The 15,565-nt window shown below is 43.6% G+C and overlaps 1 protein-coding gene across 5 annotated transcripts; it reads right to left on the bottom strand.

The window, feature by feature from the left end:
* Positions 1–3,543: 3,543 nt before the first annotated feature.
* On the bottom strand, positions 3,544–13,969 carry RFX5 (regulatory factor X5). 5 transcript variants are annotated; one of them, XM_087443380.1, is made up of 11 exons: positions 13,846–13,959; positions 13,232–13,673; positions 12,230–12,358; positions 11,947–11,980; positions 11,446–11,528; positions 11,061–11,180; positions 10,756–10,875; positions 10,534–10,615; positions 10,028–10,229; positions 9,689–9,789; positions 3,544–9,535 (listed from the first exon to the last, which is right to left on the bottom strand). In XM_087443380.1, exons 2-11 carry the CDS (start codon positions 13,363–13,365, stop codon positions 8,543–8,545), a joined length of 1,998 nt encoding a protein of 665 aa, XP_087299506.1. In that variant the 5' UTR covers positions 13,366–13,673; positions 13,846–13,959; the 3' UTR covers positions 3,544–8,542. The 5 variants fall into 5 exon arrangements, with proteins under 5 accessions (XP_087299506.1, XP_087299538.1, XP_014647302.2 ...); XM_087443412.1 differs by lacking the exon at positions 13,232–13,673 and having other exon boundaries at positions 13,846–13,969; XM_014791816.2 differs by lacking the exon at positions 13,846–13,959 and having other exon boundaries at positions 13,232–13,689.
* Between the last annotated feature and the right edge of the window lie 1,596 nt (positions 13,970–15,565).

Here is a 15,565-nt window from a genome sequence, read left to right as displayed (position 1 = left end):
CCACTTAAAGGCTGTTTGATTTGGGGTGACTGATTTAACCTCTTTGAACCTCAGTTTCTATGTCTGCAAAGTGGATCCAGGAATACTAACACTTTACAGGGTTTTGTGAGGATTTAAAGAGAGAGTACAGATTCCTACCATGGTACTGTATTACTATTATTGGGACAATAATATAGGATAGATGATGAAAGAAGAGGTCACTGCTTCCATGTTTAATTGGGAGGCAGAATAAAGAGTAATAGCTTCAAGATATCTATGTAAAACATGCAATATGTACAAAAGTAAAACAAATGGAGTACCTAATTGCTGAAGGAACATAGAGGAGTATGGTTAATTAATGCAGAAGGCGTAGCCACTCAGTATATGGTGAATGAATGAATGGAAGCCTTCTCAAAAATATTGTGAGCCAGGTTTTAGAAGAGATATTATATATGATCCAGCAGAACAAGAAAGAGCAGAGAGCATTCTGAAGGCTAAACAATTGTATGTTGAAGAATAGAAATGTGAATTTGCTCAAATCACAAGGAGAAGGCAGACTGATAAGCTAGGTTAAAGCAGGAATACAGTAATGAAAGATGAGCAGAGAAAGAAGCTGAGAGTGCCAAAGATAGTTTAAATTTGTCACCACTGGTCTGGAGTGGGGAATCACCAGTCCACCTGTCAGGCCCAGCGGCTCTTGGCCAGCTTCCAGTCAGCTGTCAGGCAACTACCAAGAGGTGATAACCCTGCTTTAGCCTAGAGTTTAAAATGTCACACATCCTCACACATCCATCTCCTCGAGGGGTAGGGTTCCAAAGGGCCATATGACCAACTTTTTGAAACACTGTAAAAAGAGATGTGACAGCCCTACTTTTTATAATAGGAAGTTTATTTTCCAATGACGAAAAAACCAAGATTTCAGGAAAATCTCTGTTCAGACTTTACTAGGAACTTTTATAGCTTCAGGCAGTTATAAGTCCTTTATTAACCCAGTGAGACCCCCTCCCATACACACACACACAGGATATTAAGTAGAAGAGTTTGTTTCAAGTTTTCTATGTTTATAGCTCTAAGGGCTCATATGTGTAAATTTCTTTGCATCTCTTTATGACTTTTTCTTTCTGACTTCTGGAATTCTTTTTGGTTACCCTTTGTTTCTCTGAGTCTCCAAACTCCTCTAGTCTGAGCTCCTCAAGGCAGGAAAGGATTCATCCTTGTATACTAGCTGTATCCTTAGTTTCTAACATAGAAAAAATATATATATTGGCTGTATAGCAACAGATTGAATGCAGAAGCAGATATGAGAATCCAATCAGGCATTAAAAAGATTTCCAAAAATGTAAAACAATGCCAACTGATTTTTTTTTTTTTTTTTGGTTTGGGAAAATAGTTTTTCCATAAGTGAATCAATAAATTAAAAATATTTAGGGGCCGGCCCCATGGCTTAGCGGTTAAGTGCGAGCGCTCTGCTGCCGGCGGCCCGCGTTCGGATCCCGGGTGTGCACCGACACACCGCTTCTCCGGCCATGCTGAGGCCACGTCCCACATGCAGCAACTAGAAGGCTGTGCAACTATGGCATACAACTATCTACTGGGGCTTTGGGGGGAAAAAAAAATAAAAAAAAAAAAATTTACAAATAAATATTCTAAATTATTATTTTTTTGTGTGTGCGGATGATCAGCCCTGAGCTAACATCCATGCCTAATCCTCTTCTTTTTTTTTGGTGAGGAAGACCGGTCCTGAGCTAACATCTATTGCCAATCCTCCTCGTTTTTTTTCCCTTTTTCTCCCCAAAGCCCCAGTAGATACTTGTATGTCATAGTTGCACATCCTTCTAGTTGCTGTATGTGAGACACTGCCTCAGCATGGCCGGAGAAACGGTGCGTCAGTGCCCACCTGGGATCCGAACCCAGGCCGCCATTATCGGAGCGCACGCACTTAACCGCTAAGCCACGGGGCCGGCCCCCTCTAAATTATTTTTTCTTTCCCCCCTTCCTATTTGCTTTTCTTCTTTTCTCCTCAGTCTCTTTAACTGTCAAATTATAAAACTGAATGCTATTCTTTGTTTCCCATATTAAATTAAAAGTGTAACATTTATGATGTTCTCTAAAATTCCTCACTATACTGAACCTTTTTAAAATTCTCATTTGATGGGAAAAAAAAAAAATACTGTTTACCTCTATCTTAGGTCCCAGGGAGCTGCTGCACATGGATGACATGTGATCCTATGGGAACCGATACTGTCCTGTGTGCATGTGAAGCCTCTTGCTTTGGTGGGAAAGTATGGATGTGTGTGGCAGGAAAGTAGGGAGGGCAGGAAAGTCCCAACAGGGTCAGGTAGTGTCATTTATTTATCTTAAATTTCATGAAATTGGAGAAAGAAGTTGGCTTATTCATCAAAAGTTGGTAAAACTGGAGGACCTAGGTCATACTATAGCTCCCGTTATACACATATATTTTTTTGTGAGGAAGATCAGCCCTGAGCTAACATCCATGCCAATCCTCCTCTTTTTTTGCTGAGGAAGACCGGCCCTGAGCTAACATCTATTGCCAATCCTCCTCCCTTTTTTTTACCCCCTTTTTCTCCCCAAAGTCCCAGTAGATAGTTGTATGTCATAGTTGCACATCCTTCTGGTTGCTGTATGTGGGACGCCGCCTCAACATGGCCTGACAAGTGGTGCGTCAGTGCACGCCCGGGATCCAAACCCGGGCCGCCAGTATCGGAGCGCATGCACTTAACCACTAAGCCATGGTGCCGGCCCCTCTCCCGTTCTATTTTAAACACCGTTGTGGTTGAAGAAATTATAGAGTGATTTTTTTTTTCCTGAACCATAGATATTATGGGTCTTTTTTCAGAGAAAAGAAAAAGAAGCTAGCAGTTATTGCTCGAGCCCCTACTGTGTATGAGTACAAACATTATCTCATTTATTCCTCATTACAACCTGTGAAAGAGATTTTTATCCCATTTTATGGAAACTGAGCTTCAGAATGGGTAAGTCATTGTTTTTCAAAATTGTTTTCCTTCAACCCACAATAATACATTTTATATTCTGACCACTGAAGAACACATAGACATGTCTTCACTGAAATAAAAGTTTCATGAACCAATACTTACTTACCCTTACCATGTGCAATGCACTCTGATATTTTCTATTCTATTTTATTTCACTTTTTAAAAATACCATTTTACATCCTGCTAAATCAGTCTCACAACTCACTAATGGGTTGCAATCTACAGTTTGAAAAAACTGGACTAAATAAATGTTCAGGATCATACAGAAAGTCGTAAAGCTAAGATCTGAAGTTATGCTCTTTCCAGTAAACAAATGCCTCCTTATGAACATTTCTTAAGAAATGCTGTATTATATATGTCAGGCTTAGCTTTATCTCATAGGATGGAGCCAGCAAGATGATCCTAGACAAAGAAGGAATAGGCCTCCTGAGGAACTATATGTGAAACAAAACACTTAGACAAATATGTCATGACATTAACTCCCCTGTTCAGTATGTGAGTAAATGTGGCATCTGCTTTGATTTCTAAAGAAAGTTGATTGTTATCCACAAAAAATAAACAACAAAGTCATTTATTTGGGGTCATAGACTAGACATGTAGAGTTTTTCTTGGTTTAATGGCAAACGATTTCAAATTTTAGTAAATTATAAATTATCTTTAACTTAATTTATGATAGGGCTTAATTTATGAAATGAAGAAAGACAACATGGGGGGAAAGGTATCGTGAGTGGGGAATGGGGTACTGGGGAGAGAATGAGGAATGGTAGAGAGGAAGGAATAGGCAGTCCCCCAAATCTTAGTTTAGCCCTTCATCTGATGAACTGAAGATTGCCTGCACTATAAAAGAATAACTTGTTTCATGTTAGATTTTTAAAATAGGATAAATTTTTAAAATAGGCTACTTAAAAACCCTGTAACATTCATGCAAATCTCAAAATCATCCAGTGGCCTGGTCTCTCAAAGTGAATGGATACACCCCCAAACCCAGTCGTGGTGGGGACAATATTTCCTTGGATGCTTCTGTCAATTCTATCACCAGTGGTTTATTTTCCCATATGCGTATCACCTCTAATGTGTCAGCAGCCTGGTGCAGTTCCTCATCTCCTCCCACATGGATAACAGCAAGAGCTGTGTGAAAAAAGAACCTGGCTGGTTCCTTTTGACTCCAGTTCCTCCATCCTTTAATGCAAACTGCGTACCATTCATTCATTCATTTATTCAATCAATAGATAATTATAATGGTTGTATATTCTTCTAGTTTATTTCTCACTGTTGTTCTTACACATCCCTTCTGCCTGACAAGTCGATTTACTAGGTTGTATGGCTATGGCTTTATTCACATCCCACATCCCCAAACCCCTACTTTTCTTGGAATGCCCTCCTCTTTTTCATCTATCCAAGCTCTGCTTACCTTAAAGGCTTAACTCAAGCCTACCTTTTTCATGAAACCTTCCCAAATTACTCAGCCCAAAGTGATCTCTCTGAATTTACAGCTCTTATGCAGGAGAACGAGTATCATGATTTCACTTTTAAACCTACGTCTGTGTTGTTCGTCCTTGCTTTATAAGTTAGACTTATCCAGCTAACTCCTACTCACCTCTGCTGGGAAGGCATCCCTGAACCCTGTCTGACCTATAAGCTATTACCTCTGGTCTCCCACAGTTCTCTGTGCTTACTGCCAACATAACTCATGCTGAGCTGTGATCATTATTGACTTGAAAACAGAGTCTAAGTCAACTAGCTTCTAACAAGTGCCTAGCATTTACAAAACAAGGAGAGCCGGCCCCGTGGCTTAGCGGTTAAGTGAGTGCGCTCCGCTACTGGCGGCCCGGGTTCGGATCCCGGGCGGGCACCGACACACCGCTTGTCTGGCCATGTTGAGGCCGCATCCCACATATGGCAACTAGAAGGATGTGCAACTATGACATACAACTATCTACTGGGGCTTTGGGGAGAAAAAGGGGAAAAAAGAAAAAAAAGGAGGATGGGCAATAGATGTTAGCTCATGGCTGGTCTTCCTCAGTGAAAAAAAAAAGGAGGAGGATTGGCATGGATGTTAGCTCAGAGCTGATCTTCCTCACACACACACAAAAACAAAACAAGATGGAAAATATCAAAACCACAGTAATGGACTCCTACTTCTGGCAGCACGGATAAAACAAAGGGCTCTCCCCTTAAAATACAACTTGGTTCTGGATAAATTAAAGCAAATATAATGTTTAGTATATTGCTGGGCTCATTAGAAAGTAAGAAAAATCACTCAAGGAAGAAAATATAACATTAAGCTGAAACCTATATGAAGGATGAGCAACTTGCAGTAGGAAAAGCAGGTCTGCCTTGGGAACAAATGCCAATATCAGTATTCTGAACAGAAGCTAAACTTTGGGCCTAGCCAAGGAAAGGGAGAAAACCTGGGGCTTCTGAATTAAACAGGGACTTGTGAAGGGGCTAACACAGTTCCAGGTCAGGAGTACCCTTTGGCTGCTCACAGAAGTAAATGCAAATCCTCTTTGGAGTAAAGCGCCCGCAACTTAGGTCCTCTGGATTCCCATAGATTAAATTGAACAAAATATGAGCTCAAAACCCCAAAATACAAAATATACAAGGAAACAAGCTACCATGGGCAAGAGTCAACAGAAAACATCAAAACAGATTTAGACATCCAAGATAAGTTACAGAATATAAAACAATCCCAACAAATTTCAAAGAATTGGTATCATAGAGACCACATTCTCTAAGCACAAATGATTAAACTGAAAATCAATATCAAAAAGATAAATTTTTAAATATCTAGACATTTGGAAATTCATAAAACTTTTCTAAATAATTAATGAATCAAAAAAGTCACAAAGGTAATTTAAATATTCCTAGAAATAATAATTTAAATACAACAGAAAAACTTGGGGAATGTAGAAAAGCATGTCCTTAAAAACTTACAATAAAAAAAAGACATCTTGAAAATTAATTAGATGTGTCAAAATTAAGATGTTATAAAAGAACATAAAATTAAATCTAAAGAAAGCAGAAGAAAGGAAATACTATAGATAAGATCCATAATTAATGAATGGAAAACAAATACATAAGAGAGAGAATCCACAAAGCACAAAGTAGTAGTTGAAGACAGACAAGTAAATTAATAAATTTCTGGTGCATCTGATCAAGGGGAAAAAAAAAAGAAGGCACAAGTAAACAAGAGAAATGAAAAAGAGGTCATGACTACCCAGAGAGCAGAGGCAAAAAAGAAAATAGAAGAAATTTCATTAGGAAAAAAGACATGAATGCACAAAATCCTAGAAAAACACTTTACCTAAATTGACTCAAGAAGAAATAGAAAGCCCAAATAGTCTATAATTAAAGAAATTGGATCAATAGTTAAAATTTTTCCCACAAAGAAATGCCAGGCTCAGATGGCTTAACAGGTGAGTTTTACCGAAATTTCAAGGTACAGTTCATTTCAATCTGATGTAAACTCTTCCAAAGAATAAGACAGGAGGGAACAGTCCCCAACTCAAGAAAGTATAGAGACCAAAAGAACCATCTTAGAAATCTTTCTAGAAATCTTACTAAAAACAAAGGCACTGACATGTACAAGAATGTTCATAGCAGCATTGTTGTAACAGCAAAAATTGGAAAGAACCCAAATGTCCATTGATAGGTGACTGGATAAATAAGTTGTGGTTTATGCCCTTGTGGAATATTATACAAATGAAAGTGAATGAATCATAGCTATCTACAACATGGATGAATCTTAGAAATAATGTTAAGTGAAAAAAAGCAAACTGCAGGGCACTATTAGAGTATAAAATTTTTGTAAAGCTAAAAAGCAAAACTGAACATTTTTAAAGGATATATACATTTATGATTAAATACATATAAATAGCAGTTAATTAATAAACACAAAATTAAGGACAGTGGTTACCTCTAGGGAGAGGCAGAGAGGATAGGAGAGGAACACAAGAAACTCAATGGTATTTCTAATGTTTTAATGTGTAAATTGAGTGATGGGTCATAGGTACTCATTTAATTATTATGCTTCATAATTTATTCATTTAAATATATTCTTTATATATATAAAATATTACATATTATAATTTTAAAAAATCTGCTGTGGTGGAAATAAATGAACAAATGAATGAAGTCTCCCTGAAAGAAAATCTATATTTCTTGGGCAGAACCAAGATTCCCTGACGGAAGCTACCCTATGCAGAAGACAAAGTAGGTCCTCAATAAATATTGTTTGGTTTACTGCTATTCCCAAGGATCCACCTGGAGGGTCTGGATTCCCTCCCCATTGGTGCTCCCTGATATCCAGAGCTACCTCCTTCCATACACCTAGCCTAAACCCCACAATCCTGGCTAAGTCCTGACACATGTATGACAAGAGACTGACACCTGGTGGATACAGAATGAATTTAATAAAATGACTAGGAAGTAAATCTTTCACTCTACTTGATGAAAGTGGCAGTAGGGTGAGGGATAAGGAAGCAGGAATGAGGAGGAAACTAAAATTCAGAAAATAGGAAAAGGAAGAAGTTCCATCTCTGAAATATAGGTGAAAAAACTTAGATAGTCATCTAAATGAGACTAAAGAGATAGTCCCCAAAGTAGAGTGACTTCCCTCTCATTCCTCTTGAGACTAGAACAAGAGGAAAGAAATTAGAACTGCAGTAAGGAAAATCCAAGACTATGAGAAAAAAAGGAAGGAGGTACAGCTGATCTCAACCTAGCAAGCTAAAACCACATGTGCTTCATAGTAGTGGTAGGTGTCAGCTGCCTCCCCAAGACCCCCCCTCCCTGTTTCCATTTGGGGATCTATGTGATTCTCAGGAGGCATTTTTTTTCCACAAGTGCAGTCCATGATGTAGAATAAGCAAATTAGCATATACCATCCCTGGCCACAGTGATTGGTTTGGGGTGGACATGTGACCCAGGCTGGCCTAATCAGAGTGAGGGTTTTGGCTAGGATTCCCACACAAAGATGCCCTCTCTTTCTGGTTGAACATAAATGAAGAAACATGTAATAGTAGGAGTGCTGGCAGCCATGAGGCGGCCCAGGCTTAAGATGAGCCTACAGAAGGTAGAGCAGCAGGGTAAAAAGTCAACCAGGTATTTAGAGACATAGTGAGCCACTGGATCAGCTTTACTGGAGCCAGCACTACCTCTGGACTTTCCAGTTGCATGAGCCAATATATCTTTATTTTTAAGCCAGTTTAAGTTAGGTTTTCTACGATTTAAAACCAAAAGATTCCTAACTTAGACATTCATCATACTTATTCCATCCCTATCTTCTCACAGGATAGCACAGGGATCCAGGTAAGATGGTCACTACAGATTTATTAGTGACTCTAAAGCCAAGGGTATTGAGCTGGAAAGGTCAGAGGCAGGAACCAAGCACTGTGTAGGACAGGGTGCCTTAGCTGTCTATACAGAATAGCATAAATTCTCTTCAGAAAAGAAGAGCCAAAGGAGAAGCAAGTGCAGAGAAGGGCCTCTACTAGGCGGACAGGTAGAGTTAACATATGATGTGAACACTCTTCCCCACATTCCTATCACGGGGGTGTTGCTTTGGGGTCTTTCTGCTCATGGGATAAGGAACTTTGAAGCACATGCCCCTTTAAGTCTTTATTACCCTGTGCTGCAGTGTCTAACTCTCCCTTTACCAAATGAAGAGCCTCCTTTTGGCTTCTACTGCCCTTGATGACACTCACTTTCGGGGTGACATGAGGAATTTTATGTTCTGCTTCTTTGCCATGCCGGGAACTGGGGCCCCTTCCTCCTCTGGAAACAGCACCGTCTTCCTGACCTTGGGCAAGCACCGTCCCCTTCTCAGCCTCTCCCATTGGGCCTGGCCTCTCTGACCCTCCAGCTGAGTTGCTTTCCCCTCCAGAGACCCATGTCTCCCGTGGTAACCTTGAGGACTGGGCAGAGTCCATAGCAGCTGCTGACTTGTCAGGGGTAGAATTCCTTTCCTTACTTCCACCTGATTTTTTTCGAGGGCGCCCCCGTTTTCTTTTGCCATCACTTCCTGTATCCTCTATATCCTGCTTTGCTGCTTTAGCTGGTGGGTCCTGCCCACTGGCCTCATTCACAGGTACTTCAGCTGTCCTCTTGACACCCTTGTCATGGGGTCCTGGGTCACCACCTATGCCTATCTCCCTATTCTCTGTGCCCCGCGGATGAGTGAGCCCCCCAGGTGGAGCTGGCCCAAGCCCAGGCCCAGACCCAGGCCAAGCAGGAACAGTTGGTAAGATCATATTAATGATGGGCACAGCTGCCTGGGGTCCCCCAGCCCTACTGGGCAGAGGCAGCGTCGCTACTTTCAGAGCGCCTGAAGAAAGCCTGGGGGCCAGGATGGGTGGAGAGACTTGGATTGGCGGAATGAGCGAGCGAGGGGCCCGAGGGCGAAGCAGAGGCAGCCGGGCCACCAGGGCATTAACCTGCGGGTTATTGGCTGCTGGGGCCGGGCTCTCCACTATGCTTTTCTTCCGCTCTCCGCGTGCTGCAGGGCCAGCCCCAGCCCGGGGTTCCACGTCTTTAGGAGGCTAAAAAGTAAAGAAAGGAACACAGTAAGTGGGAAGACTGGACATCAGAGGAAACACAGGCCCAGGAGGTGAAAAAGTGCAGGACCCACTGGGGGAAGGGTATACTAAGCCCCCAGCCCAGGGCAGCAAGGTCAGGGGCATCAACTTCCTTACCTGGGCCCGTCTCTCTGGTTTCTTATGGGCTCCACCCTCTAGGTTCTCTACACCATTCTTGGATTTAGATGACCGTTCTCGAGGGGCATGTTCGTCCTCTTCTGCGGAGGTGCCGGAAAAGGTAATAAGGTGAGGGTGAGGAGGAAACAGAATGGAGGAAGTGAGGCGGTTCTGATTGACTGGTAGAGGCAGGGGAAAGAAAGTGGTCTAAGGCATGTCCTAGAAGGGTCTCTAGGAAGAGAAGGCAAATCCAAGGTGTCTCTATCCTGGTATGTGGGAGGGCCTCTTAAGTTGAAAGTGGCCGAGGGTTTCTCAGGACATAAGAGAGGGTCCACCCACCAGCAAGCCCCATGGCCTTGAGCACATGGGCATGTGCAGATCGGGCAGAGATGAGATGCTGCTGTAGCAGGAAGCGGGCGACCTCAACGATGGAACTGAAGGACCGTTTCAGGATTCGCTCTGCCCAGTCGCAGGTCAGGGCACAGGCTGCCTCAACCAGTTCATCTCTAGGTGCTGGGGTTACTTCTGGGCCCATTTCTGGCTGCAGTGGGGAAGGACATGCCCAATCACACTCCAAACTTAAGGACCCTTAGCCCCTCTCAGACCAATGTTGACCATAGTAAAACTAGACTGGGGAATGGGAGTAGCTTCTACCATCCCATCCCAGAAACCCACAAATTCTCTTCATCCCCTGCCTCAGCCATAGAGTAGGCAGAAGGGCATATCCTGTATACTCAGAAGCCACATGCAGAATGACCTAGGCTGTGTCAACCCTCAAAACATGACCCAAAGACCTCTGACTTTTACCTGGGAAAGAAGAGTGCAATGAGAGGGTTGTTACTTACACTCTCAGAGCCCTTTAGGTCAAGTCCAGGCAAGGGTGGCATAGACACCAAAGTCTTCCTTCGTATACCACTGTAGCAATACCTGATGCAAGTTAAGGAGCAGCCAACACATGGGGATCTCCAAGCCCCTTAGGAAGGTTAGGCTGTTCCCACTCCTGGCTCTCTACTTCCTCAGGTTTCCTCCCCAGCTCCTCTAGCCCCAACCTCTCCAGTCAAGGATACTTGGACTGGCCCCGGCCACCAAGCCTTCGGGCCTTGATGTCAGGGAAGATCTCTCTGATGATTTTGCCAAAGTTGGCTGTGCTGAGTGGGCGGCAACAGGCGTGGCTCTCACAGTACTTCCTGAGTAGGGGGCAAAGTGGGAAAATACTCAGAGAAGGAGGACATGGGTGGGTTCAGAGGGTCCCTGGGGATCAAGTTTTGGAAACCCTTTAATAAATCAGGCTCTATCAAGGCAGGGAGCTCTTCATGGGTGAGGGGATAGTCCTGTGCTCACCAACCCACCCACCTACTCCCCATCCACCAACCGATAGGCATCATAAACACTTTGCTTTGGCAGACAGGTGTCAGTATGCTCTTCTAGGTGGTTGCGGATCCACCTATAGGCATACATGTACTCCTCATTGCTGAGTGTATTTGGCTCTGAGCTGCAAAAGAAGCAAAAGGGACAAGCATGACTAAGATCCCAATAGTTGCCCTGGTTCTATCCAGACTACCACTTCAGTAGTGCTGGACCAAATCAGTCCACCCAGAATCTACCCTTCCCTGGTAAACCAAGGCAGAACAGGGACTTTTCTTCTTGATCAAGGACAGCCATTATGAGTATTCATCCTGTTCACCCCACTCCTTCCCAGTGAGCCTTTCTTCAAGAATCAGACCCTCTGACATCTGAAACTCTAGCACCAAACCTACCTTTTGTCTCCTGTACTCGGCCCTGAGGGGAGCTGAAGGTAGAGATACAGCTTGTCGTTGTCTGAGAATTTCTGTACATCTTGCTGGGGTAGGGAGGAATGGAGGCAGGAGAAATAAGGCCAAGAAGAACCCAAGGTAGGACCTTTTGATCCTTACCAAAAGTCTTGCTGAATTTAGAGACTGTCAGACTGAAAAAGGACCTTAGAAATGCCTTGAGGGTCGTGCTCACTGTGCTCTGAGGAGCCCTTATGGGCTACCACAGTGAGAGGGGGAGTGAAGGGGATCAGCTCTGATTTTATTTCTATTGGGCTTCTACACAAGAGGTCAGAGAGATGAAGTGAGACACTCAAGGTCAAATTGGTAGCAAGTTGAAAAGCCAATTATCTGACAGTGTAGACAACACTGCCTCTCCCACATAAACCTTTTATTTACCCATATCCTCACCATCCCCACTCCCCACCAATTCCATCTCTCTGTTGCCCTCTTCCCCAAAATACTTACCAGGATTCCCTCTACTTTGTTCTGCACGGCTTTGCTGTGGAGAAGAGGAGAAAACTGGAAGTCATACACAAGATTTTTCCCCATCCCTGTGTCTGATTGCTAGGGAGAGGAAGAGACTGAAATGCCCAGCAGGTGCTGAAGACCTGCTACCATGATGAAGCCTCTCCCCCTGGTCAGATGCACTTGTTTGGGGAGAGGCAGTTCATCTACAGAGAAAGTGAAGTGCTACAGGGATCTATACCCAGGTCTGGAACAAGATTTGGAGGTGGCGGTGAATACTTACGAAATGGTACCTCGGAGCCTCTGAAGAAGGGTGGTAGGTTCCCCTGCCTCAGCACTACCTGAGGAGGCCCTTCCCCTAGTCTTTGGGCTCTTAGCATCAGCTTCATCTTCTGCCATCCCAGCATGAGGGCTAGAGTTGAGAGGAGACAAGACATGAAGATTTAACTTCCCTTCCCCTGGAGGCCCCAGGGCATTCCTCATCTCTCTACCCAGAAAGAGAAATAGAAGGAGAGCATCCAAATTTCCCCAGTGGTCTTTTTCTCACCACTTGCCTTCTCCAAAAATTAGAAATTATTCCATTACTTCTCCAGGCCCATATATACCCAAAAAGATCTTTGCCATCTCCAATCTATCTGCCCCACCTTTCTGCAGTCTCCTAAATGTGGAAAACTGTAAAGGAAGCGATAGTGGGATTGGGAATCCACGTTAGAAAGAAATTTTCATTTCTGCCTCTGACCCCATACTGCCCTCCTCCTCCTCACAAACCACCACCACCACCACAAAACAAAGTTCTCTAATTCTCTAATATACTCCTCACCGCTGAATTTGCCTGGGAAGTCAGAAAGGATACGAACATATTCTGCCCTTTCAGGCTTGGAAACAACTGGGCCCAAGTTCTCATTACTTAATCTCGCCACGGCTTCCCCCGCTTCTCCCCTCCCCACGCCGCCGGCCCCTACGTCATCTCCCTCAACATCCCATCCTGATGCGCGCCCCCACCTCCCTCCCTTCCCCCACCTCCCTCCCTTCCCCCACCATTCAATGCAGGGTTGCTGCAAGTGGGGGGTTCAGGGTAGCGGAACTCCAGGGCTGGGCGTAGGAAACCGGGTTGGGGGAATGGGGTCCCAGGTTCCGGGCACGTGCACATGGGTGAAGAAGCTGTTGAAAATACAGCCAAAATCTTTTTCTGCTTTCCTCCCAACTCATATTGCCCCCTCCCTACCTTTGAACAGTCGCCTTCCAACAGAAGCAACAATAAAGGTAAGGGAGAAAGAGAAACTACCTCGTAGCCACCTTCACTCCAGCCCAGCCCCACGGTCTTGGCCCAGCGGGCTCGTGCGTTGCTTTATTTTCTTTTTTCTGAATGGCTGGCACAGCCCGGATCTGCCTAGATACTCGGACGGCCTGCTCTCTCATTGGTCGTTGCTGCCACCCGGAGACAGAAGGCGCCGGGCTCGCACCGGCGGCAGCTAAAGTCTGCCTGGTAACAGAATCTGATTGGTCAATAGGGGAGGGAAAATCCAAAGTTGGTCTTATTTGAGTCAAGAGGGGGAAGTCCGGGTTAGGTTTCGGTTAAAACTGGGGTCGGTTGGGACTGCCGGTCCCAAGAGGTTCTTCTCTTAAAGGGACCGCAGGACGACAGACCAGGCGCTCGGCTCCCTTTGGAGTCTTTTCTTTGGCCCTCTCCTCCCGTGTTTCAGTTTTGCCTTCGGTCGTCAGAGCTACTGGAAGGAAAGACTCAATGGATGACAAAATAACTAGAAAATTATGGGTAGTAGTGATGGAAGTTCGCTGTAAGCTCACATAACCCACATTTTGATGAAAAACAAAGTTGAACCATTCCTCCCCACCCCCACCTCCACCCCCAACACTCGCATACAGGCACCCACAACAAACCTGCAAACTCAGGCTAGCGTTCCTCCTTGATGGAGGCGTCGAAACCTCAGCAGCTGTACCACATTAAGCTGAAATGCTCTTAGTGTTCCTTGGTTTCCCGTGTGTGCTTCATTTCCTTCCAAAGAGTTGCTAATGCATTTGCATCCCCATAGTTCTGCACTCAGCAAACACTGGAATTTTGACTGACTCCTCCAGGGGGTGCTGGACGCCCATAGGAACTTTTTACTGTCAGAGGACATTGTACCGAATAGGTCATGGGTTCTTAACCCTTTTAGTTAAGATTTTTTCAGGTTATGAATCAGATGAAAGCAATGAACACTCTGCCTTGAAAAATGCACATACAGACCAAATTTTGCATCTAATTTCAGAGGTCACAGACTCCAAGTTAACAACCTCTTGAATGGATGTATTTTGTTTTACACAGCAGATATGTTACACCCAAAACCGTTTTTGCAGTCTGACTTCTGATACGTTCTCCAGTCTCATCATCAGTATGCTTTTGTAAGGAGGACAGCAATGCTGCCGGATCTCATCACCATTGCCCTTTACAGCCCATTTCCCTACTACCAGCTTCTGTGGGTACTGGGGGAACCCAGGGGATTGCGGAGTTGAGGGAATAAGGATATACTGGCAAGAAGGTTTTCTAATAAGAGCTAAACTTTATTTGGTGTTTACCATGTGCCAGACACCACATACCAAATGCTAAATGCCTCATTTAATGTTCACAGCATCTCTTTGAAGCAGGTACTGCTATTGTCTCCATTTTACAGACAAGGAAACCAAGATTTGGAGAGGTAAAAAGACTTGCCCACAGTTACATACGTAGTGAACTAGTGCTGGAATCAGGGGCCAAAGGCAGGCAGTCTGCTTCCAGAGCCCATTGTCTTGAACACTGCCCTAGACTGCACGTATACACATTTGTAGATGCTTATATACAAATATAAGTATAGAATGATGGAAAGATACTCTAACCACCACTGTTTGGTATGAAGGGGAATATAGAGCACTTGGATGGGAAAAAGAGTTTGGGGTAAATTATGCTGGTTTAGGAATTTGCAGGTGGCAGGGAATAATTGGCAGCTATAGTAAAGGGAGAAAAAGTATCATAGCTATGTAAGAGAGATTCTTTTGACAGCACTGTAGAAAGGTGAGGTTGAAGTAAGGGGAAAAGCTGGAGATGGGAAAAACAGGCAACTACTCATTTATGCTAGACGTTGTGCTAAGAGCTGGGGATATAAAGCTGAATGAGGTATGATGGTCCTTGCCCTGAGAAGTTATAATAAAATTGTGTGATAAACATCATCATAATAACAGCAAATATTTATATAGAGATTAGTGTATGCTGAGGATTGTTCTAAGGGCCTCTATTATGTTGCCTTTTTATCTCATAGGAACTCTGTCAGATAGGTACTATAATTATCCTCATTTTACAGATGAGGAGACTGAGGCATTGAGAGGTTAACAATTTTCCCAGCATTACACAGTTAGTAAGTAATGGAGCCAGGATCTGAACCGAGGCTGTCTGGATTCAGAATATGCTCTTAGGCACTATTATACATTGCCTGCTAATATTGGGAGTGAATTTCTTAAACAAACACAAGAATGCAAACCATAAAAGAAAATATTGGTAAATTTAGATACATTAATATTAAAACCTTAAATTTATTTTTAAAACAACTGTAAAAAGAATACAAAGTCAAGCTACAATTGGGAGAAGATA

The sequence above is a fragment of the Ceratotherium simum genome, chromosome 2, assembly GCF_057802395.1.
Source record: "Ceratotherium simum simum isolate JZ-2026a chromosome 2, ASM5780239v1, whole genome shotgun sequence".
Classification (NCBI taxonomy): domain Eukaryota; kingdom Metazoa; phylum Chordata; class Mammalia; order Perissodactyla; family Rhinocerotidae; genus Ceratotherium; species Ceratotherium simum.
The sequence above is the reverse complement of the archived record's forward strand: the minus strand, read 5'-3'. Positions and strand labels throughout refer to the sequence as shown.

Bases quoted from the DNA above. Each gene is read 5' to 3' on its own strand.
- RFX5 (XM_087443380.1), bottom strand. From the start codon at position 13,365: ATGAGAGAGCAGGCCGTCCGAGTATCTAGGCAGATCCGGGCTGTGCCA. The intron at 10,616-10,755 runs GTATCCTTGACT...AACTTGCATCAG, and splicing joins GGTGGCCGGGGCCAGTCCAA to GTATTGCTACAGTGGTATAC. The intron at 9,790-10,027 runs GTGGGTGGACCC...GCACCTCCGCAG, and splicing joins CAAGGCCATGGGGCTTGCTG to AAGAGGACGAACATGCCCCT.